Source organism: Chelon labrosus (assembly GCF_963514085.1).
Source record: "Chelon labrosus genome assembly, chromosome: 6".
In the NCBI taxonomy this organism is placed as follows: Eukaryota; Metazoa; Chordata; class Actinopteri; order Mugiliformes; family Mugilidae; genus Chelon; species Chelon labrosus.
Window position 1 is genome coordinate 20,630,021 of NC_140342.1, and position 23,859 is coordinate 20,653,879.

At 44.2% G+C, this 23,859-nt stretch overlaps 1 protein-coding gene across 1 annotated transcript in view; it reads left to right on the forward strand.

Moving 5' to 3' along the window:
- LOC311490091 (band 4.1-like protein 3) overlaps positions 1-23,859 on the forward strand; it is a 39,266-nt gene that overhangs the window by 13,398 nt on the left and 2,009 nt on the right. The window contains exons 4-25 of the mRNA XM_084547444.1: positions 4,140-4,244; positions 4,380-4,422; positions 4,538-4,613; positions 4,825-5,043; positions 6,455-6,542; positions 8,736-8,888; positions 9,978-10,075; positions 10,360-10,535; positions 10,853-11,058; positions 11,495-12,079; positions 13,403-13,456; positions 14,546-14,581; positions 15,063-15,128; positions 15,821-16,009; positions 16,618-16,680; positions 17,051-17,740; positions 18,605-18,637; positions 18,802-18,897; positions 20,445-20,528; positions 21,424-21,522; positions 21,804-21,884; positions 22,257-22,372. Coding sequence (XP_084403570.1) covers positions 4,140-4,244; positions 4,380-4,422; positions 4,538-4,613; positions 4,825-5,043; positions 6,455-6,542; positions 8,736-8,888; positions 9,978-10,075; positions 10,360-10,535; positions 10,853-11,058; positions 11,495-12,079; positions 13,403-13,456; positions 14,546-14,581; positions 15,063-15,128; positions 15,821-16,009; positions 16,618-16,680; positions 17,051-17,740; positions 18,605-18,637; positions 18,802-18,897; positions 20,445-20,528; positions 21,424-21,522; positions 21,804-21,884; positions 22,257-22,367 — 3,351 coding nt within the window. The 3' untranslated portion in view covers positions 22,368-22,372. The remainder of the gene's footprint in view (positions 1-4,139; positions 4,245-4,379; positions 4,423-4,537; positions 4,614-4,824; positions 5,044-6,454; positions 6,543-8,735; positions 8,889-9,977; positions 10,076-10,359; positions 10,536-10,852; positions 11,059-11,494; positions 12,080-13,402; positions 13,457-14,545; positions 14,582-15,062; positions 15,129-15,820; positions 16,010-16,617; positions 16,681-17,050; positions 17,741-18,604; positions 18,638-18,801; positions 18,898-20,444; positions 20,529-21,423; positions 21,523-21,803; positions 21,885-22,256; positions 22,373-23,859) is intronic.

Below are 23,859 nucleotides of genomic sequence, written 5' to 3' on the forward strand. Positions count from 1 at the left end.
AGTTTTTATAAGTGTTTTGTTTATTTTACTAATCCTCCTTATAACAACCAGACAGGCCTTTGTGTAGAAGTCTGTGGTATGCCCCTGTTTAATAAATGGGATCACACCAGGAGACGTAAAAATCGAACCTAATTTACGCTCCAGATGACCTCATTATCAAATTTGCGTTGAGAATCACAAAAATGCTCATTTATCTTTCAGTTGGAGTTGGATTTTTTTTAATCATCTAAGTGAATACACTTCATACTCGGTATGAACAGAAAATCAATGATTGGGGGTGCCAGCTTTTGCGAGTGTGTATTGGATTCATTTTCCTGCAAATGTGTATTGTAGACAAGATGACGCTGCATTACTATATATAAATATACACTTGAGCTTTTATTGTCTTACCTAAAAACACAAAAGATGTATAAACATTGTTATTATGCGGTGTTTAATTGTGAGTAAAAGCAAATGTAGTGTTGAATCACCATGTCCCATCTGCTTGCTGCCCCGTAATCTCCTGGTCCTGCCCTCCTGCTGGGACGACCCGAGTCAAGGCTTTCCTTCTTTCGTCTGACCTTAGCTCACTGTTTCCCAACACTGACACATATGCATTACATGAGAGTTACTTAACGCTGACGACGTCGGGATTTGAGGGGATGTGAGCACAAGGAACTGGTCGAGTGAGAAAGAACGAGAATGTCAAGACAAAGTGTTTGCTCTTAAAAATGCACATGAATCTCCAACGATCGCTGTGTCAGAGGTCAGGGTTATTTGCTTAGAAAAGACCTGTAGGCGGTTGAATCGTCAAGATTAAATCTAAGGAGGGTCTGTGCCAATATAATATTTTTATTTGCATCCGACACCTTTAACGCTATAAAGGTCAGAGGGTATGAAAACAACCATGCCAAATGCAAATGTCAATAAATACATTCCTACTGAAAACAACAGAGGAAACCTTTTGTGTTATAAGTAAACTGTGTGTTAGGCTTGTCTGCCTCTTCCCCTGGGTGTGACGGTACTGGGAGCTTTAAAAAAAAAAAAAGCTAAATCAGGCTGTGACAACTGCTGCAGTGATGAGGCTGAAGCAGTCTCACCTGCTGCTGCTTGACGATAACCGTAACCATGGTAACAGCGACTCCCTGGATTTATTTTTTTACAATAGTCACTTACAAGTTTTCATTCAAAAATATATTGTGATAATATAAGAAAAACCGAGCAACAGCGGTTAAAAAACAAAAAGGAATAATTACTTGACTGCTAACCGCAGGAGTAGTCATAGCAACCATTTAGATATGGCCATGACCAGTCAGACCTCATTATTCCTAAAATTAAAATAAAATCCTGTTGTATGATGAGTCATAGCAGCTGAGGGTGAAACACAGCAGACTTGAGCTAGGTCGTCTTACAGCGTCTGACACAGTAGTGCAGTTGAGGTCAGAAGACCCTCAGATAATTGCCACTGTGTCCTCCTCCTCCTCCTCCTCCTCCTTCTTCTCCTTCTTCCTCCCCCGTCCCATTTGAAACCGGTCCAGAGTGCCGAGATTTGCCATTTTTATCCCCCCCTGACCTTGTAGTTTTCCAGCTCAACTCAGTTTCCTCCTGTGGGAAAGAAAATCGTCTGCGTTAATCGTTTCCTATCATTTTCTGTGACACAGAACTGCTGAACCTCCTCCCTTTCACTTCAGAGTGTGTTAGGTCTCAGTGGAGGAAGAATAAAAGGGTCCCATTACTGTCTTTTTACGTCCAATGAATGGGGAAGTACATCTATATCCTACCTCTAAAGAAGACAATTGTTGTCTTTTAATTGGGGCTGAAATAATTAGACAATTACATTTTTGACAGAAAGTTAATTAGAAACTATTTTGATGGATCTCAGTGTTTCCCCGAGATCTACATCTTTGAGGATGTAAACAGACAGTAAAAACTTAAAGGAATCGTGGTGTTCAAGTTTGTTTTAATGACAGCAGTCGATATAGGAACTGAACAGTGACTTGAACTGTTGAACTGTGCATTTAACTAAACATTGAAACATTTCTTCTTGGTTCATTCTCCAATTTTGAGGGGGACGGGGCGCCCCCCACTAATATAATGGTACGACAAACACTGGATCTTTTTGTTTTGGACACAACAAAACCTTTAGAAAAAGGTATTTTCAGACGTGTTGTACGCCACATGATCAATTGAGGAAATGGGTTTATAGGAATAATCGATGTTTGCCATAAATGTTCGCTGCAGTCATATTTTACATGCGTGGGTTTGACGATGCAGGTTTCATTTCCCCCATTAAAACTCGGTGTACCTGCTGCTGTTGTTTACTCTCTAAATATAGATGAGGGTGTTCTGAAATTGATCAAGATTTATGTGTCTTTTCTAAAATGAGATCAGTTTACTTCCCAGTTTCTTCTTACTCCAAAACAACCCCAGGGAACGCAGGGAGTGCATATCAGATCAGCCTGCTGCATCTGTTACCCTCCTAACTTATTTACTGTTGTTGCCATATCTGTTTGTCGGCTTTTGGACCGATCCTGAACAGAGGTTTGCGGATCGCAACCTCTTTTTCTATGTCTGTCGGTAAAGCCAGCTTCAAGTGCTGCGTTGTGAAGCCACTACTCGTCACACCCGAGCAGCGGCAGTCGAGCATGACTCTGCTAATTCCCTCAGAGATGCTGCGGTAGGATTAACACCCTGCCAACAGCAGCTTTATGGCTTTGTTAAAATGCCGCTAAAGAGTTTTCTCATTTAAAAGGTTGTTTTTAGTCTGTGTGTGTGTTCATTCAACTGTAACACATGTGTCAGAAAGACCATATTGCCGCTACAGACGGCCAGACTTCAATCCTCGCAGGCCTTGATTTCACAGCATATGCGCTCTACGCTGCTTGCCTGCGAGTGTGACAGATGCATAGGCGTGTTGTGACTCGGCTGCTACTAGAATAGGCTGTGGCGTTCAGCCTATCTAGACATGATGTGCTGGCGTTGGCTCCGCGCAGCCAGGAGCCATCTGTGTTGTCGCAACTCGGGCCTTAAAATATCCCATGTGAGCCGGCCAAATGAGCCTGTGAAGTCCGGCCTGTTCAAGTGGGAGAGACGACGGCATCCGGCACTCAGACATGTGCAGTCGATCGATGCAAAGCATTTACGTCGCTGATGTTCAGCTTGCGCCCAAGAAAGTGAAGGCGTATTTATAGGAAATGCTTTATATAGTAGGGAATCGGTTCACAGTGGCTCTGGAGGTCGATTGTGGCTACAATACCATGCAGACAAAAAAACTTGTCATGCAGCAGTATAATGTGCTGCATCATCCTGCAGGTTTTGTAATTGGGAATTTAATTTCATACCGTTGTTTTGCATAAAAAAAAAAAGGGTTTGAATGAATTTGCATGTAATTATTAAGATAATTATGAGAAGAGAAGAAGTGAAGTGCTTCTCCATGGCACCGTAAAATTGCACTGGGAACAGAAGTAAAGATTACCAATAGTAATATCTTGTTTGCTTTTATTTTATTCTGTGTTTGTTTATCAAGAAATTCAAGTCAAAGGTGCCGGAGGTTTAATAATCTTTGATCCAAACAAAAAAAAGTGCATGAATCTGAAAAGCTCTCAGGCACTCATTGAATATATTGTTCCTTCCAAAGTAAATACAGTATATCCTCTTGATTATAGATGGTGCAGCGTTTCCCACACGATTTTGTGAGACCATGACTTTTTTTTTTTGTTTGTCTTAATAAAAGCCTCTATTTATGGTGCTGTCCCAACTATTAAAACAATTTATACAGTGTATGAAATGTCTGCACATAAAATAAGACTATGCGTTTTGCATCCGTCCGTCTTTAAATTACCGTAATAACACGGATATTGGCTTTAGCGACTGGAGTCGTTTCCTCTGGGTTTTAACCAACTCTCTTTAAATAATTGTAAATCTTCATGGTCTAAAAAATCAAGAGCACAAACATGGGGTTTTAAGAAGAGACGGTAGCATCTGTTTTTATTACAAATAGCTTCACATGCTACGTGAATTTTTAAATTCAGTATGTTATGAGACCATGGCGGAGGAAATTAGACCCTGGATGGGCCGCCATGGTTTTAACAGTGTATTGGAAACCCTGCAATCAAATAACACTGCGTTAAATCCATGTTTTGTTTTTCTTCTCCCCACAGAAGCGTGCCAGGGGCCAAGTGCTCTTCGATAAAGTGTGTGACCACCTCAACCTACTGGAGAAGGACTACTTTGGCATCACACACAGAGATGTGGAGAATCAGAAGGTAATCTAAAAGATAAAAAAAATCTCCAGTACATCAATCTCCAGCTGGAAATTGAATTAAAAACGACATAAAGTGACTGCAAGATATTTATAAGGGGATTTGTAATCACCGCTCTTCTTTTGTCATCTGTTACAGAATTGGTTGGATCCTTCCAAGGAGCTCAAGAAGCAGATCAGGAGTAAGTGCCGTAATCAAATGAAGCCACTCAACAGTTTTCCTCTGATTAGCCAAATTAAGCGTATACAATTGTAAAATGCTGATTTTAATCATTTCGTGTTGTGTCTATGTATCAGCTGGTCCCTGGAACTTTGCTTTCAATGTGAAGTTTTACCCTCCAGACCCCTCCCAGCTGACCGAGGATATCACGAGGTGAGCTAGCATTTCACTAACACCGTTTGTATTTTCTTCTTTAATTTCTTCTCTTGCATGTGGACTCTTAGGTTTATAGTCTTTAATGCCCTTAAACTGTATTTAATGAGGGAGAAATAAGAGATAATGCTGGCCAAATGGATTTAAAAATCAATTCCGGACAGTGGATTTGATGACTCTGGGGTTGTTTTTTCTCCTCTCTTTCTCACAGGTACTACCTGTGCTTGCAGCTGAGAGATGATGTAGTTTCGGGTCGCCTGCCTTGCTCCTTCGCCACCCACACAGTACTGGGCTCGTACACGGTGCAGTCCGAACTCGGAGATTATGACCCTGAGGAACTGGGCAGCGACTACATCAGCGAACTGCGGTTTGCACCCAACCAGACCAAAGAGCTAGAGGAGAAGGTCATGGAACTCCACAAGACCTACAAGTTAGTTACTGCGTCAGATTTTACTTTCTGTAAAGTCCTTGATCTGACTGACAACAATGTACAACACTTATTCTATATAAGTGGTGTGGTAAAAGGAATAATTGAAAGTGTTCTTTTATGCCAAAATATGAAGGAAACACTTGTGGATAAGACAAATTTGTGATTCTCATATAGTGTCATTCACCGATCAGCCACAATATTAAAACCACTGACAGTACAAGTAAATGACATTTGGTCACAATACAATGTTCTGCTGGGAAACGTTTGGACCTGGCATTCATGTGGATGTTACTTAGACATGTAGCACCCACCTAGACCAGACCAGACCACTCCTTAATGGCAGCAGCCATCCCCAGCAGGATGCAGCCTGACACAGCCACACACACAAAAACACTTTTGGAACAACTCAAAAAAACATGAAGAACAGTACAAGGTGTTGACCTGGCCTCCAAATACACTAGATCCCAAACTGATCAAGTATCTGTGGGATGATCCTCAGAGTCCCCTCCCCTCAAAGGCCTCCCACTAACAACACTGTGTTGTAAGAACACCACAGGACACCCTCAGAAGGCCCATGTCCGTTCTCTGATGATTCACAAGGGAGACCTATACAATATTAGGAAGGTGGTCATAATGTTACGCCTGATCGGTGTATGTGCCATAAGATGTTTTTTGCAAAAATGTGTTATAATGCATACAGAATCTTAATGGAGTAGCATTGTGGGGCCAAATTTGCTCTCTTTACATCAGAACAGTAATTAGAAGGGTCATGTGTCACTGTTGTTTCCATTAACAAAATGCTGTGGCTGCATTCAGTGAGGACATGTTGTTGAATTTGTTCTTGTGATTATCTTTCAGTTGAAAATATTAATCTGTAGCTGTGCAGTTTCGGTTTTTATGTGTCAGATATACAGCTTTTCTTAAGCCCCATTAAACCTTTAATCTAACGGCTTCAGTCAGTCTACCTGCGTAAATGTTTACAACCTGTAATAATTCATCTGTTTTGAAAGGCAGTATGCCTGCAGACATTGGATTTCTGTTTTCCTACAACTGTATCTAGGTAGCTGTCCTCCTTCTCCCTGTATTTCAATGATAATTTGATGCAGTACCATCTGTTCAGAGGCTGGTGAGTGGCAGTGACAGCACCAGGCTGAGGGTCTCTCTAAAAACCATCTATGCTAAAAATGGATGCACTTATGGCACTCTGTGGAGTTCCAGCTAATAGCATCCATAAAAAAAAAAAAAAAAAACATTTTCCAAAATCTATATGCAATAAAACTTTAAATTATCCCCGTTTTTGACATTACCATAAACAATTATACCCCTAAAGTGTTGCATGTTAGTCAGAACGCTTATAAACCTTCTTTGCCTTGCTTGTTTATGTCTTATGTGCTGTGTCTTGTCCAATCAGGGGGATGACACCAGCCGAAGCCGAGATGCACTTCCTGGAAAATGCCAAGAAGCTGTCTATGTACGGTGTAGACCTCCATCACGCTAAGGTAATAAGTCGTGGCACGGCATCTGAACTCCATGCAGAAGTTTTCATTTTTGTATTGTTTCTGGCCAGGTAGCACGGTCAAGTAGTAAGTGGCTTCTAAAGATAAAACGAGGACATCCTCATGTCTGTAGTGATGGTGCATCCAAAAAATATGCAAATAAATTGTTCCATTATGTTTTTATTTTCTCATAAAGAACAGTTTGCCAGTGTTTATTCGTCTTCTTGCAGACAGTTAAATGGGAATATAAATATGAATATGCAGAAAATATATGAGAAAATACGAAGCTACCGTCAGTAATCTGTAAACATAGCCTAGCACTAAGGCTAAAAGCTAGCAGCTAGCCCTGCACTGTCCAGAGGGAAGAAGAAGAATTGCCTCACTGTCTCTTTTATTTGCACAAATCAAATCATAGTTGAGGTTTTACAAAAGGTTATGTGCCAGACTGTTTCTTTTCTGCAGACTAGTCTTTGTGGGTCTTAAAGGGGGAAGTTCAAATAACTAATTGCCTGAAGGAACCTTTCAGTTCTTTTAAAAAAAAAAAAAAAAATGTTCCTGGGACTAAACCGTCTGGGTGCTTTGGGTAGTAGTGTTTATTTTGTCATAAGGGTAACGAAATCTGCCAGTATGGAAGACACCGTGAAGAATTTATGTATCTGATGAACAAGCAGAACATTATTAATACCCATTTCTACCCTTGTGTCCAGTCTTACTGGTAGCTAATCTACCCAGCGACTGGCTGCAGCTTCATGCTGACTGTGCATAACATGAGAGTGTTATTGTTCAACTCATCTATCTCTCTGCAAGAGGACAAATGTTTCCCAATCTTTGTGTAATCTCAAAATCTAGAAGTACTTCTGCAAACCGTTTCACATCTCTGCAAGATGCATCAAGAACTGTGCAAGTTATAATGTGCGCCTACTGTTTTTATGTTCCCTTATCTGAGATTTAAAGCTTTAAACATATTTCACTCATGCAGTCAATGGTAACGCTTGCCTCCACCACACCGCTGCTTCAGAAACATCATGGCTGCTACAGTAACGCCTCGATTTAATGCCACTGCTGCTCCGCTGATTGACATGATATCACTGGTGCCTCTGTGGGGGGTTTTGGGGGGGGCCTGGAGCATGGAGCATGGGTAGGTCGAACAGTCTGGAGCCTTGCTTGACTTGGATGAATTTCTTGCTGTTTCTATTCCACCGTCCAGATGGGATCAAACGTGTCATTAGAACGCAGGCAGTGGATAAAGAACTGGCGTGCGGCAGCAGCACCGCTGTCGTCGTCGTAAAATAAAATTACCGTCATCAGTCCTCTGGATGTGAATTGGCTATCAAAAGTGCTTTGAAAGTCAAAATGGGCCTTTTGTGTGAGCAACGGGGGAGGATGTTGCTTTCACAGATTTAGATCAGAATGGGGGAGATGACAGAGATGAGGAAGCGGCCTCGATCAAACTGAGCCGGCATCAATGCTCAGTGTTGCGTCTGTGAGTCATAGTTTTTATTACACAAGAAAAAAAGATGTACATATCAGACCAGCATCCCTCTTTTGTCTTCTCTCCTCTCTCATTAAATGCAAAGTTGGTAGGGAGTCTCTATGAATTACTGGCTCCAGCTGAGGGAGAGGTAAGAGGCTGCTTCCCATGTGCGTACCTGAGTGAGTGTGAGTGTGTGCGTGGTTTCTACTCGTGCATGGTTACGTACACAGTTGTCATTTTCAGCATTCCCACTACTCAGACTGGCTGTTCCCGCTTTGGATCAGCGCTTCCCTCTCCAAACGTCATCATTGGTTTCACCTGCTCACCTCATGCTTTGTGCAGTGAAGGCCATCATTTTGTGCTTCATCTTCACCATTTCCCGAAACTTCACTGTCGCTTCTGCAAGTCGGCGTCACCACAGCCTGCATAGAGGAGATTAGAGTACCATATGCCTGATTCCACTCTCCACCTGCCTGCTTTACCCTGTTATTATCAAAAAATCTTCTTGAAATCTACTTTGTCCTGCTGTGCACTGACTCCTAAACACCTGCTGTACATCCTGTAGAAGTTATAGAAGTTTGCCTTTTGCAGAGAAAAAGAAGTGCACTGATGTGGTCAGTCGCTTCTGTTAAGATTGTCAGGGATCCTCACATGAGATGCACAAATTCATATCTTTGAGGTAATTTTTATTTTTTTTTGTTTGATATGCGTGTTGTTCCCAGGACTCTGAGGGCGTGGAGATTATGCTGGGAGTTTGTGCGAGTGGCCTCCTCATCTACAGAGACAGGTTGCGGATCAACAGATTCGCCTGGCCCAAAATCCTCAAGATCTCCTACAAGAGGAACAACTTTTACATCAAAATCCGCCCCGGCGAGGTAAAGACAACAACGGTCGAAGCAGATATAGAAATTAATTTATATATTTATCTGACAGGACTTCCTGCTTCCTCAATAATTTGGCCATATTTTAATTAGTCATTATTTTCTTTTTTTCTTTGAAGACACTTTTTGACAGTCTTCTCTCCACTAATAATACAGTTTATCGAAAAATGTTTATAGGGGAATTACCGTTTATTACAACCTGGACCTTATTTCTAGCATAAAATACGATCGTTTACTCACCCATATAACTTTGGTGTCATTTGGAGTCTTTCGGACGATATTTAGATCCAGCGGAGCGCCGCGTATATCCATATAGTGGGAGTGACTGGGGCACCGAAACGCAGCCTCTAAAAAACGCATTATCTGCCGCAAAACTCGTTCATGTCACCAATATTTTGTTATGATACTGTAGTGCTATTCCCCGTTGAGTCTGGAGTTACCTGTTATCTATTCGCGGACGTGCAGCAGTTTGTTGTTCTTTGTCCAGCTGTTCCTCCCTCTGCCTCCGCATCCTCCTTTCAACAAGCTCCTCATCCGTATACTCCGGCTCAAAACGATAAGGACGTCCATCATAAACAAAGTCGTCATCCACAACCTCAGAATCGGAAAAATATTCAGCCATGTTGCAAAAAACTAGCAGTAGCAAATTACAGATAAACGTGGGGTGCGCGGGGCGCTCAGAGATGACATCGTCCAGGTCAGAGGTTAGTAGGTCAGTCTACAGACCCCGGATGATGATAATAAGTAACTCCGAACTCAACAATAGCACTAGCATATCATAACAAAATATTGGTGAAATGAACAAGTTTTGCGGCAGATAATGCGTTATTTAGAGGCTGCGTTTCGGTGCCCCATTCACTCCCGCTATATGGATACATGCGGCGCTCCGCTGGAGCTAAATATCTTCCGAACGACTCCAAATGACACCAAAGTTATATGGGTGAGTAAACGATTGTATTTTATGCCAGAAATAAGGTCCAGGTTGTAAAAAAAACTGCAATTCCCCTTTAAAATAAATGAGTATTCCAGGTCAAAGTTGTTAACTACAGTGAGTCTAACCACAGCATTTTGTCCATCCTGCAGTTCGAGCAGTTTGAAAGCACAATTGGTTTCAAGCTCCCAAATCACCGCGCTGCCAAAAGGCTCTGGAAAGTCTGCGTGGAACACCACACTTTCTTCAGGTGAGAAATTAATAGATGAGCTCATCACACAGCAGTAGGTGGGGTTTTAATCGTATATCCAACGTGTTAGCAAAAACCTGCCTTCTGGACAACATGCAAAGTTGGTTAATGCTGTTTTAAGCAAATCTCTGTCTCCTGGGTTGTTTCGAGTAGTGAGCTCGGCCTCAAGGCTCTCTGGAGACTATTGCAAACGAGTAGGAGTTTTAATGTGTTTGCAGTGCTTGGCTTAAATCGCTGTTTTTAATTCTGGTGTGATTAATGCGAGTGTTTGTAATGTGCGACAGGCTTGTGTCCCCCGAGGCGCCCCCGAAGAAGTTCCTGAGCCTCGGGTCCAAGTTTCGCTACAGCGGCAGAACGCAGGCTCAGACCCGCAGGGCCAGTTCTCAGATCATCAGACCTGCTCCGTTGTTTGAACGCTCCTCCAGCAAACGCTACAACATGTCCCGCAGCTTAGATGGAGGTGAGGTTGGAGGTGTCGTCCCATGCAGAAAGGGACTTTAAAACTGCTTTTGCCTTTGCTTCTTTGTGGCACTGGCATAAATAGTTCATTTTAGACATTTCTGATTATAAATATAGTTGCTACAAGATGTTACCTGTACGTTTTGTTAAGAGGAAGTTATGTTAACATGCATTGTTGTTGTTTTCTGTCCTTCAAAAGGAAGACAAATGCTGAAAGCTGGCAAAGTCCACATTTCTTGCAAATTTTAGCTGTGACAGAACCACAGCGGATATATCAGAATAATGTGCAACATCCATCTCTGTCTCCTGGCATTTCAGCTCCCATTATGGAAAACCATGAGACTTTGATGAAGGACAGTGCCGCAGACGGGGCGACCAGAGTCATTGCCAAGGGAGACATCATCACCACGGTAACGACAGAGAAGAAGGCAGAGGAAGAGAAGGCGGAGCAGGAGGACGCTCAGAAAGAAGCAGCGGAGTCACCGGAAGCTGCTGCCACGACACCTGTCAGACATGACACAAAGGTAAACCGCAGTCTAATGGGTCCAGTGCAGCCAGAGCTGCTTTTAAATGGAGAGAGAGAGAAAAAAAAAACCTTTAAGGGCTTTGATTGTTTCTTTATTCAGTGCCACCTGAAAGAATCGGATGTTTCTTAGAAGCTGCTGTGACTTTCTTTATAAGCCCCTTTTGAGATTTTGATTTTCTTTTCTTTCTTAATAGACTTCTTAATGGCTGATGAGAATTTCCCAGTTGCTTTCAGCTTAACCCACTGCAGTAGCCTAGGCGTAAATGCTTCTCATCCTGTGTGCGCTTTACTAATTAGCTTTTCTTTTCTTGTCCTTCCTTTGACCCCACACTACACTCGTGTGTGCTCATGCGTATTCGCCCCCTTTCCCCCTTTGCTTCTCTCCATTTACACACACGTCATGTCTTCATGGACATCCCCCCCCCCCGAATCAGTGCTCCCCTCATGATTACACAACCGACCCTCTCCGTTCTGAGCTCTCACTCCCCTCATCTCCCGTCACATCAACCAAAGTACGGCGGAGGCGCAGGGAGACCGCTCGTAAGCGGGCCTCGTCGGTCAGTCCAGCAAAGAGCAGTACGGGTTGCCGCCGCCGGCAAGCGCACGCCGACCGCAAGGCTGCCCTGCTGGAGGAGCAGGCGCTGCTGCTCTCAGCCCGCAAGCAGAGGCTGGAGCAGGGCAAGAGCCGTGGCGGCACGCTCTTCTCCTTCTCCCTGCACCTGCCCGACCTGTCCTCCATCCTGGATGAGGATGGTTACCTCACCTTCCCCGACCTGTCAGAGATGCGCTTCCTCCCTGAGTGCGCTCAGAACTTCCTCCCCATTAAGTCACCCTCACTCATCCCATGCTTCCTGTTCATCTTCTTCTTCCTGCTCTCCACCTCCTTTTCCGTCCCCTACGCCCTCACCCTCTCCTTCCCACTGGCGCTGTGCCTCTGCTACCTGGAGCCCAAGGCAGCCTCCCTGACAGCCTCCATAGCCCAGGGCTACCATGACCATGACAGTTCAGAGGAAGAGGAGGTGTGTGTGTTTGTGTGCAAACGCCTGTATGTTCAAGTACCCGCCTCTGTCTTACAATGACAGTCCATTATATCGGTTTAACCCCCTATCCTGTCCTGTATCTCGCTCTGCTGCTCCACCAGTTCAGAGCTGACCTGGAGACTGTGTGTCCCAGTGTCCCGTCAGTCTCCTACTTTCAGAACCTCATCTCTGCCCGGTCACACTCTCATCCTGTAGACTACATCCTCATCAGCATCGCAGCTACACAGAGATGAACCTGCAAGTCTCACCATTTCATATTTACTTAATGAGGGGGTTAGACACAAATAGTGAGCAACACTTGCAACGTCCTTATTTATATGTGGAATCTAATTCCTTAGAAGTGTCACTGAAGCGTGAGACTGCATGCAAACATTTAAATAGATCACTGTTTAATTAGAGATTATGAGGATTTGAAGGAGTCGCCTATCTTCATTTAGTTACTAATCCTTCACCAACTGTCATATTTATAAACACAGCTTTGTGCCTAACCCATCTCGGTGTAAACATCTACATTCAGGGCTTTACAGCTGCATGGGAACACTTCCATATTTATCTACGCGCTCAGTCTCTCTGCATCGACTCGCAGCAACGCAGCACAAATGTAAATGAATCATTTAATCTGAACCCCTGCTGAAAGGGGAGAAGGGGAGGCTCGCTGCGTGAAACGCCAAGAGATTTATCTCTCCAGCAGCAGCAGCATTTGGACGCATCACAAATGATCAGCGTGGTGTGTAATGCACGCTGTGATGCAGAGAGACTGCGGCAGCTAAAGGCATCCAGATCACCCCTAGTGTCAACATGCATGGAGAGGAGGGGGAGGCCCTGAAAGTCAGGTTACTGTTCAGCGGCAAAATCGTCAGATCAAATTTCTCTTACCAAGTGTTTTCTGTCATTTCAGTGACGTAACGAATGTCACGTCTGCCTGGAGTTCAATAAATATACCAGGATGCCGCCAGATCCTACACAAATTAAATAATATTACACGTACACGTGAAAGTGACTGACCCAAGGTTTCAACTTCCTCTGAGTCTGTTTGCTTGCTTATTTTTCATTTGCTTTTATTTATTTTTTTTACCTTTCCGCTTGTTCTCTTGCAGCTCTTATACGTAGTGTCGTCTGATAATGTGTAGCTTACTGAACCGACAACAGCCAGTGCATTTCCATTCGTTCCATTTGTGGTTATGAGGATGCTCTTTAGATGATTAACAGCAGTTTTCAATCATTTACAAGTTGGGTTCTTCTCGTGTGTTTTTTTTCCTTGCTTGCCACACGGAACGGTTTGGGTCTGTTGCGTGAAAACAGACCGACAGCGAACAAACCGACTTTGCCTTTGATGGAGAGATGACCGCCACAGAGGTTTGTACATCGAGGAAAGACGACATATTTAAAGCACGAAGGCGTGCAAAGAGAGAAACGGGGAAATACAGGAAGTGATGCTGAGTCATGTGTGTAATGCTCACTGAAATATTTAGAAGAGTTTCTGCACTTGAGGTTTCTGCTTTTTGTGCATGCACCAGATCTTATTATGCTCATTTGTTTCTTGTTTACTTTTCTTCCTTTTTTGTAAATGGTTTTGTAAATGGTAAGTGCAATTTCTGCACTAGTTTGACGACTGTTGACTGTTCTCTAAGCCCCGTCTCTTCCTTAAAGCTGCTACGCCTGTCACACTCTTCACTGTCACATGACACATAACGTAATTTACAATGAAAAGTAAAAATGTGAAGCCATTTTTCAAACGATGAATCAATTTTACACAGTCTACAAAATTAAAAACGTTCCTTTCTAGCCAGTAAACCTTCAGTTTTTATCATCTGGAATAAAACACTCTAACTAGCAGGCCCTTATCAGCTGTAGCTTTCTACTTAAGCTGATGTTAGCTCCATAAATTCATTGAAGCCAGCTGCCTCCAGATGACTTTCATGTTTCCGCCTGACTCGCTTTTAAAACAGGCTCTTGACAGCTACGTAAGTGTGCCAAGAAAACATTATTACATGTATTAGATTATGGATTGGACGCAGAACTGTTATGCTGCTCGGCTTAAAAGGGTTTTTTTGGGGTGAACTTTGGCTGCAACAGCTGGAGGGTCAGCCTCCCCAAATAACTTTGCAATAAAGAGCAGGACGCAGCTGCCAAACTCTGACGGCAACTAGACCGAAAGGACATCTTTAAATCTGCAAACTAAGATTTGATTAATAGCGCTTTTTAGTTTTAGCTCCTGTTACATCACGTCCAAAGCCAGACAGTCCCTAATGTTCTACGTGCAAGTGAATTAGCAAATGTACTTTTAGAATATCATCCTTTCCCTCCCTTGCTTTCTCTTGCTGCTCGTTGTTGCTCACTTTCTCTTTCCCTTCACTTGATTTTTCCATCTCTTCTCTCTAATGGCTCCTCCTCCTCACTGCCTTGCCTCACTGTCTCTTTGCTCCCCTCTTTACTTGCTGTCAGTCGGACGCAGATGAGGACTCTGAGATGCGGACTCAGGTACACTGGGCTCGCCTCGCGGCCCCGCTCGGTGCATCGCAACCCCCTCGGATGCACTGAGCCGCTCAGAATTCAGCCATCAGTCTTCTTTTTTTGTGCCGTCCCTCCGCTTTGGCTTGTCTGCTGTTGCTGTTGACACACTCACGATCACACCACACACAAGACTGACCATTCACTCTTGCCTGAATTCACCTCACGGGCAGCTGCTGCAGAGCCGCTGCTTCTAAACACACCATTCCACCTCATATCTCAAGGTTAATGGTGGAGTCGTGTTCATTTTATTTTTTTCCTTTCTTTTTTCCTGCTGCTTCACCCAAGAGTCCATTTCTTTTCCTGTGACTTTTCAGTGAGTTGACTTTTGCCATTAGTTATTTACAGCCATACAGTAAAAGACAAAGCTCCCATTTTCTCCCCAAGAGAGTTGGAATTTAAACGCAACTTATTTACATTTCCTCTCCCCCCCTTTTTCTTGTCTTTGCAGTATAGTTTCATAAGACGAGTAAAAGGGGAAAACGTTTTTATCAGGCATAGTAATCTGATGCTAGAGGTTGGTAAGAAAACAGTGCATGACTGAAAGATGCATGCAGGTGCATATGGTATGAAGAATCCTAACTTGATAATATAGCCCATAACAAATATGTCTGGCTTCTCAGTAGCTGCCAGTATTTTATATTGTTCTCTGGATTTCTTTGTGTGGATTAGTTTTGCTGTGAGCATCCAAACGACCTCGTATGACAAATAAAATTCAACTAATTAGTTGATGTTAACCTCTAATGAGATTTGGGAGTGTTGCGCTTAACTAAACTTATGAAACTAAACCTGTGAGTTTATGCATGAAGCCATTTGTTTTCATTGATTTACGCTGGCCTTAAATGCTCCGTTAGCATTTAAGTACAAGCTACTACTCTCGTAGTTAACAGCTGCCATGTGAGTGGACCTTTTGTTGCTTTGTTTTTGCAAGATGCTACACAGGTAGCCTGCACAGCTGAGTAAATAGGCTTGTAAACCGTAAATAGGAAGAGTAAAGAAGCACGTAATGCAACAGATTTAGGTTGATAGAAGTTTCCATTTTGGTTCTAGACCTTTTCAGAGCTGCGTTTTATGCTGCCCGACATGTTTTATTTTGGTTGTTCATTGGATATGCAAGCTACCGTTGCGTTCATGAAGCATGGCCGTCGTTCCCTCTGCGCTGCCTCCCGCCCTCATCCCCTCTTTGTCATGGTTGATCGGCTGCTGTAGGACACTGAGACTCCGGAGGAGATTGTCAAGCACCAGACAAACATCAGTGAACTGAAGCGCTCCTTCCTGGAGACGGGCGGCGGCGGCACGGCGGGCCTGACCGAGTGGGAGAAGAGACTCACCTCTTCCCCCGTGCGCTCACCGAGAGCGGACGAGCCGCCAATGATAGAGCCGCTGGAGCCGCAGGATGTAAGCTGCAGTCCACAGCAGACTTAATGACGGCATGTGTGTGACACCACCAAGGAGATGTTTATGTAAACAAAGGCATCAATCTCGGGATTAATTGCGAGCAGTAAATTTGGTATTCGTATTAAGCGATTGTTTTCTCCAGAAAATGACTCAGCTGCAGCACATTTTTGTATCCCCCAGATGGCTTTAGTGCATAATAAAGGATAAAATGGGTTCCTTGATACAAGAAATTGATGTATAAAGTCATTCTGAGTTAGTGCGCAACTAAAGTTGGATGCAGTGAGCGTCACTTTATATCTTCTCTGAAGTCCTAGTCGTTCAGGAATATGTTTGTTGTGCTCAGTGACCTTATCTGCAGTTTTGTCTTTTTCCTCATTGTGACGTGTTGCGTAATCTGACAGACTCATATGTGACAAATGAGCATCTCTAATTAAAGTTTCTGAAGTCGAATCGCTGACATCGAACATGTCGGGCTAAGATAACGAGAAACTGTTTCTCTGGAGGAAATTGAAGACCCCAACATGACACATTGGAACATATATTTGTGGCGCACAAGTGCGTCCTTGTTTCTGTACCTTTTAAATAATTTGTTTTCCTTTCCTCTGCAGACTGAAGACGAGTTGCCAGCAGGAGATGAGACAAAAGAGGAGGCAGAACCTAAAGTCACTGGGGTAAGCTGCTTCCACTTAGTCACGCTTTAAAAAAAAAATAAAAATGTGTGAGTGTGTGACTTGTCTTTCTGGCTCCAGACGTACGTGGTCGCTCGCACTTACCTCCTCAAATGTTCTTTGTCGTATAAATTCAATCTTTACTCATCATACAGTAGATAATTCTGCCAAATCTGTGCAAAGGCATTAAATTAAAAACTTAAGCTACACCCAAACAGTGCACCTCTATCCATGTACTTGTGGAGCTCAGCCTACACTATGCGTCTTTCACATGAATAGTTCCTTGAGCTTATTCTGCCCTGTACTGGCTTTGTGATGCCCTCTGTCTATTAACTTGAACGATCCGTTTCCAATGAGCCAAGTGTCTCCCCAGGCGAAAGGCTACCTGGTGAAATACGTGGTGGATAGTACCGTAACAGATGGGGTCACCTCTTCGGGGCCTCACGGGATTAGCTTGTCAACCACTATGGACGATGACGTCTTCATGGACGGGACCTTGAGGGAGGTGGAAGAGAAGACCCCCGACTCCCAGGACGAGGTGTCGGAGAAGTCGGTGGTGAAGATCAGCCCCGGAGCTGTGAGACAGGAAGTGACCCAGGCCATCAGTGACAAGAAAGGGACGCTCATTATCCTGAAGGAGGCCGAGGATAGAGAAGACATAGAGGGGAAAGAGACGGTAGAAAAAGGGGCGCCTGTTGTCCCTGGAGAGTTTGAAGCTGATGAGAACGAAATGATGTCTAAAGAGAAAGAAACATCTGTTTTAGAAGCCCACACTACACTAGTCAAGATGCTGAGTCCGAAGGGCGAGATAAAAACTGATGACGTGACTCAGATTAAAAGTATTGACTCTCCTAAGAAGGCGATGGCTTCGTGGATTTCCGAGGAAGTGAAGACAGGCCCTTCGGAGGTTATCAGTGCGTCAACAAAGGAATTAAAAGAGATGAAGACCTCAGATGTGTCGCAGCAGAAAGAAGAATTCTTGACCTTCGAAGGTGTCCAGACTCAGAGCTCAACGATCAGCCACGTAACAGTTTCCGAATCTTCGACTACATCCTTAGCAGTGGTACTGTATGAAAACTAAAATCAACAGTTCAGTTTTGGCTACCTCCCTCCATATCTCCACCACCACCTGCTGCCTACCCCCATTACCTTCCCTCCAGCAGCAGACAAACAAGTCTAACAACAAGTGTAATCAAGCCCCGTGCATGGCTAACGGTCCCTTAACACCCAGCGTTTACTCTCACACTTACCAAACCGGCAGTTTCTGTTGCAGCCAAACCCGCCGCTTCTTTTTTTTGTTTTGTTTCGGTACAAGTTTCGTGTTTGCTTTTCAATTTGTTGACGGCTTAAACGGCTTGCTTTGCCTCAGCAGCCGGCTCCCACAGCTGATAAGGAAATAAATAGGGGCTCTGGCTGGCCCTTGTTTGTTTCTGCCGTTTCGCTCCGCTACACCATCCCTCTCTCTTTCAGGCTCTGTTATCAGTTCCCTGAAAGCGGTGACTTCATCGCCTTGGCTCGCTGCCACTGCTGCAGCTTCTCTCCCACCCCTCCTCTCGCCTCATCTTCCAAAATCCCCTCTGTCTCAGAAAGAAGTCAGGGGGGAAAAATATTGTATGGATCTACCTGAAATGATGAGGGACAGCTTTCAAAAGCAAATTAGCGGAAATTTGCTGCTGGTGGATTCTGGGAATTTCTAAAAAACTGATTTTTGTTTGAGGCTTTAGGACATGTTCAGCTTTGTCACAGAAGTCACATTTAATACTTAATGGTATTCCATACAATCATTTTATTATTTACTTTTCAAATCTTTGATTATTTGTCCACACTCTCTCCCTTTGCTCTTTGTCAAGTCTTCGCTGTGACTTTTGACTGTCCTCTCTTTACCTTTCTCTCTGTTTTGTGTCCGTCCATCCTTCTGTCCCATCAGTCTACGCTGGGATGGGTTTCCTCGTCTCAAAAGGTGCTGGTCCTAATAAACTGCCCAATATTTATTTAATTTATGCATTTCTGTCAGCTTGTATAACCATTTTTTCCTCTTATCAGGCGTGATGCACATGTACTTCGGATTTAGGTTTGTCTTGGCGACACACAAACCTCATCTAATGCTGCGGTTATCATTTGCAGGCACCAGCTGATCAGGAGGAGGAGAAGGAGGTGGTCGCCACGACGGAGGCAGAACCAGAACCAGAACCAGAACCAGAGAAGTCGACGGAGCCAACGGTGAATATCCAGAGCACACGGGCCGAACCGGTGCACCTCACAGCGGAGTGCACAGATGCAACAATGTCTGCACAGCCTGCAAAGGGGGAGCCAGATTGTCTCGTAATTTCACAATCAGAAATCAGTGGCAATAGTTTAGAATATTCACCAACTGAACGATGTGTTGTTCCTGGCCCCGTGCCATTTTTAGAACAAGTTCGGCAGTGTGTGTCTGTGCAGTTGGAAGCAGAAACGCAGCCAGTAGTAACACGTTTTGGGTTAGATGACGGTGTTTTCCCAGCATGTCCAGTGCTGAACTTGGCAGAATGTAAATCCGAAGAAGTAACAGATGAAGAAGCAACTGTAGAGGGAGAGACGAATGTGTCAAGAGATGAAAATGATGGTTTCAGATTCATTATTGCTCCTGTTTACATCAGTAAAAAAGAAGAGGAGGAGGAGGAACGCAGTGTAGACGAAGCCACAGAGGGTTACTCAGAGTCTCTGGGTGAGGAATTGGCAGGATCAAAACGAGCAGGGGAGAGAAAGCAGACAGAAGTAAACAGCAAGAGAGTCCAGTTCTCGGATGAGGTTCAGTATTTCAAGGGAAAAAAGTTCCCCACGGACATAGAAGACAGTATTGAGGAGGTGGACGAGGAGGCGGAGGAATGTTCTCCAGCGGCCAGTGAGTGTTCAGAGGATGAAGAGCCAGAGAACATTCCAGAGATCTCTAATTATTTGCCTTATAAGAAAAAGAAATTTGTACAAAAGGAGAGCCCTGAAGAGGAAAGAGAAGAGGGTGAATTGATAGATGCAAAAGAGGAAGAAGTAAAATTGAAGTTGAAACTTGACCATGTTGGTGACAAGGAGACAGAAGTGAGAGAAGATGTTACGACATCTGAAGAAGAAAGAGTAGGAGATGAAATATTGGGAAAACAACAAGACCAGAAGTCCTGCTCGCATGAAGTGACCCGGGCCGAACCTCTTACATCAGAAGCTCCACTCAAGCGTTATCCTTCATCCGTGTCTCAGTCGGAGGTAACGCTGCATCCGCTCCGGCGTCTTCAGCCTCGGCCCTGTAACCTCACCGCCACCGCCGCCCCCCCCCCCCTCCTGCCAGCACAGTCTGCCACTAGTAATCAATGACAAAGCTCGACCAGCAGCATGGACATGTGTCCCGACTTCTTAACCTCACAGTTTGTTGCTGTGGACATCAGGAGACCTTTAATACGATGCGGTGCACACGTTGATCTAAACCTTGTGATTTGTATTCTTCAGTATCTCACTGGATTAGAGACTCTAATGCACGACTGCATGCTCGTTTAGAGATTTAAGCCCTTCAGTGGCTGCCTTTGGCTCGGTTTATTAGCATGTGGTGCTTATTTGTGTCAATTTGATTTCGTGTACCGCAGTGTGGTGCTATTTTGACAACGGGAACGTTCAGTGAGGAGTGAGCACTTGTGGCAGTTTGTGTCAGAGATGTCGTATAACTGAGCTAAAGCTGGTTTTGGTAATGCTGCTGTCCCTCTGCAGGGACTTACTTATTCCTGTTTTGTCTTTCTGTCTGTCAGGTTCCTGACAACGTGGAGGTGGCTTCCAAGGATATGCCCGTGGTCCACACAGAGACAAAAACCATCACATATGAGGCTGCAGAGGTACATGTGATGGTTGTGATGGTTGAAGCACAGTGTGATTAATCAATCCAAGAAAGTTCAACAGCTAATACTGCATTTTATTCTTTGTGTCCACCTGATGAATGACAGTCCAGTATTCACTTCTCACTTCAGGACTGTCTTGCTCTCCGCCGCCTGTTGAGTGAAATAACTTGCTCTGTCGGACGCTAAACACTCGACTGTATTCACCAGCTGTTTGCTAACTGTGCCTGTCGACTGTTTGGTGCTGAGCAGGCAGCACATGGTGGAGAAAAGTAATGAGACAAGCTAGAAGAAACATCTGCCGAGACCAGCGAGAGTGAATGAAAAAGGGAAACGTCCAGAAGGCTTCAAAGTAAAGCTGAAATGAGCTGCAGGATTGGGGAGTTATTGCCTCATTAAAGCTCCGCCACATATTTCATGAACTGACAGTGGATAAAGCCACTATGTATGTGTGTACTGTGAAAGCTGTGGCTCATAGTTACAGACCCGCTGAAGATTGGTACCCGACTCTGCAGTGTGTCTGAGCACTGAGAAGCTTTTTAGCTTCTCTCGGATCCAGAGTTTTGATTTTCTGGATCATAAATTTTGGTGAAACCCAGGTTCAAGCAGGCAGATGATGTCTGATGAATGAACAGACAAAGCTGGGACTAGCTGGTGAAGACAGTCGAGCATCCAGCAGCTCAAGACCAAGATATTTTTATCAGGAGACTAAAACAGAGCTAAAAGGAGAGTGAATACTGGACAGAAACCTGACTTAAATTAATAAACTTGTCCACATGAGATCAAATTATAACGTAAAAATAAATCCAAGCAACATTTAGAGTAAGAACTTTAATAAATCTGGTGTGTGATTTCATGCAAAGAACAAATATTGAGTGCGTTGCTCATCAAACAGGTTGACACTAATGGTGACGCAGACCCCGGGGTGTTGCTGAGTGCTCAGACCATCACCTCGGAGACCACCAGCACCACGACAACCACTCACATCACAAAGGTCAGAGTGCATCTTTTGTCTCTTAGCGCCTGAAGCTGCAGACATTTCCACAGCTTGCAGACGTCTGATTTTGAACAAAATAAGAGGAAAGATGAGATTTTGTGTCTCGTTACAGTCCTACACACTAATATGCTCATTGATCAGTTCAGTGGGGTGACAGATGACGTCCTGCTAGCAGGGAAATTAGAGTTTTATAATGAAATATTAAAAGCTACGTCTTTATGGGGCTTGTCGCCACATGATTTGATTTTAATTTCCCTGTTTGTTTTCTGTCGGGACAGATGGTGAAAGGAGGAATATCCGAGACGAGGATCGAGAAGAGGATCGTCATAACCGGAGACGCAGACATCGACCATGATGAGGTCTTATAGATTTTCTCATTTATTCTCTTCTTGTGCTTAATTTTTTTTATTTGCCTGCAATGTCAGTAATTTAATTTGCAAAAATAAATAAATAAATAAATAAAAAGTGCTGGTCGGTGACCTTAGTGACCCCCAGGGCCTTAACTCTACACTTTGAGCGAGCCACATGACATGCACATGTGACTTTTTAAACAAAACATTATTAACTCATGATGTGGCTTAACAAATACTGCAAATATGACAAATGTGACTAAAAGTGACTTCCCTGTTGGCATACTGACTTACAATCCAACATCCCCGCTCCCTCCCCGCCCTTCCCCGTTCTCTGTCTCCCCCTGGTGATCCCTCCTGGCGATGCACTCCCTTATGTAGGCTCTGGCTCAGGCTATAAAGGAGGCTAAAGAACAGCACCCTGACATGTCAGTGACCAAAGTAGTGGTACATAAAGAGACAGAGATCACGCCAGAGGAGGGGGAGGACTGACCCAGGTAAGACAACGAGAACCCAGTCCTTTTCCCGGCCATGTCCGCTTCAGTTTTAATTTGGTCGGACTGGGCTTTTTCGAGCTCCATTCTCGGGCATGCTGCTTTCCCATCAGCACTTCCTCTCACCGGTACAGACAGCCCTGCTTCTGTAGCACTTACAGCTAATGCATCATGCTGTTGTCATTCCAGCTCCACTCCCCCCCCTGCAGGGAAAAGGACTGCCAGTGCGTGTGTGCACACAGAGGCCGGATATTGTAGTCTGTAGCTCGTAATGACGAGGCTTAAAAACCTTTACAGTAATGCTGCTGGCAGTCTCATGCAATCTCCTGTAGTTTGGCTGCAACACTCCCCCCTGCTGGACAGACGCGCAGTCGCTCTGAAACACAGACTTTGTCGCATCTGATTGAAATCTTAAAAAGTCAAAACTGCAGCCCCCTTTTTTTATATGCAATATCATGAATAAGATAAAGTATTTACTTAGCGCAAAATGGTGGCTTCATGTTGTGCAATACTGTGCATTTCCAGTACATTGTCCACATTGTGTAGCTTCACAAAAGGCACAGGCAGCAATGAGTGATTAAAATACCAGCTCAACCGGCTTCTGCTTCTCGGCGCTCTCAGCCTGCGACTGCAGACGCACCCGTACGGACTGAAATCTGATCTTCAGAGTACTACTGATGAGCTGCTTCGGTCTATTTTCAAACCTACAAGGACAAACTACATACGTTAACTGAAGAACAGGAAAATATGTGTTTATTACACTTGAAGAAATCTGTTCGTTCATTCAGAGCAGCTACTGAGCATGTGCATGACACATTTAATGTGAAAGGGAGTTCAAGCTTGTATCCAAACGTCTCATCATGCAGCGCAAAAGCTTCAAAAGTCATCACTAGTAGCTGTCGACCTTTCATAGAACTAAATATGTAAGCTTGTGGCTTATGTAAACAGTGTTTCTAGGGCACTCGTGTTTGCAAACTATTTGCGACACACTTCTTCCAGTTGCCTTTCTGTGTGTGGGGTGGGGTGGGGTGGGGGCTAGGTCAGCTAGGTCCTTGTGGCAGCCTTTCCACAACGTTCACAAATGCAGCCATTTGTGTTTCAACTTGCCCACCCTCTCTCTCCGCGTTGTGAGGATCCTGTCAGGTGTGGAGCTGCGTGAAGGGAACTTTTCATTCCATCGTACCACGGCATGTCCTTTGTAGCTCTTGTCTTGGAAACAGCTCTCTTGTCTGGTTTCCTCTCTTAATACTCACCTTCTTGGCTCTGGGGCTTGTTATTTCATTAACTTCTGACTCAAACGATCCCAAGGCGCAGGGTTTTTGGGATGAGCCAACGTGCATGTGTGTGCTTGCGTGACTCACCAGATGGGAATGCTTGGCTTTGTCTCAGCAGCCTTGCCCTCAGTGTGTGTGCGTGTGTGTGTCGTCTAATATCTGTATGTCAGAGCGGCTGTGTTTGAATAGCGCTATTAACACAATACTTAGTGTTTT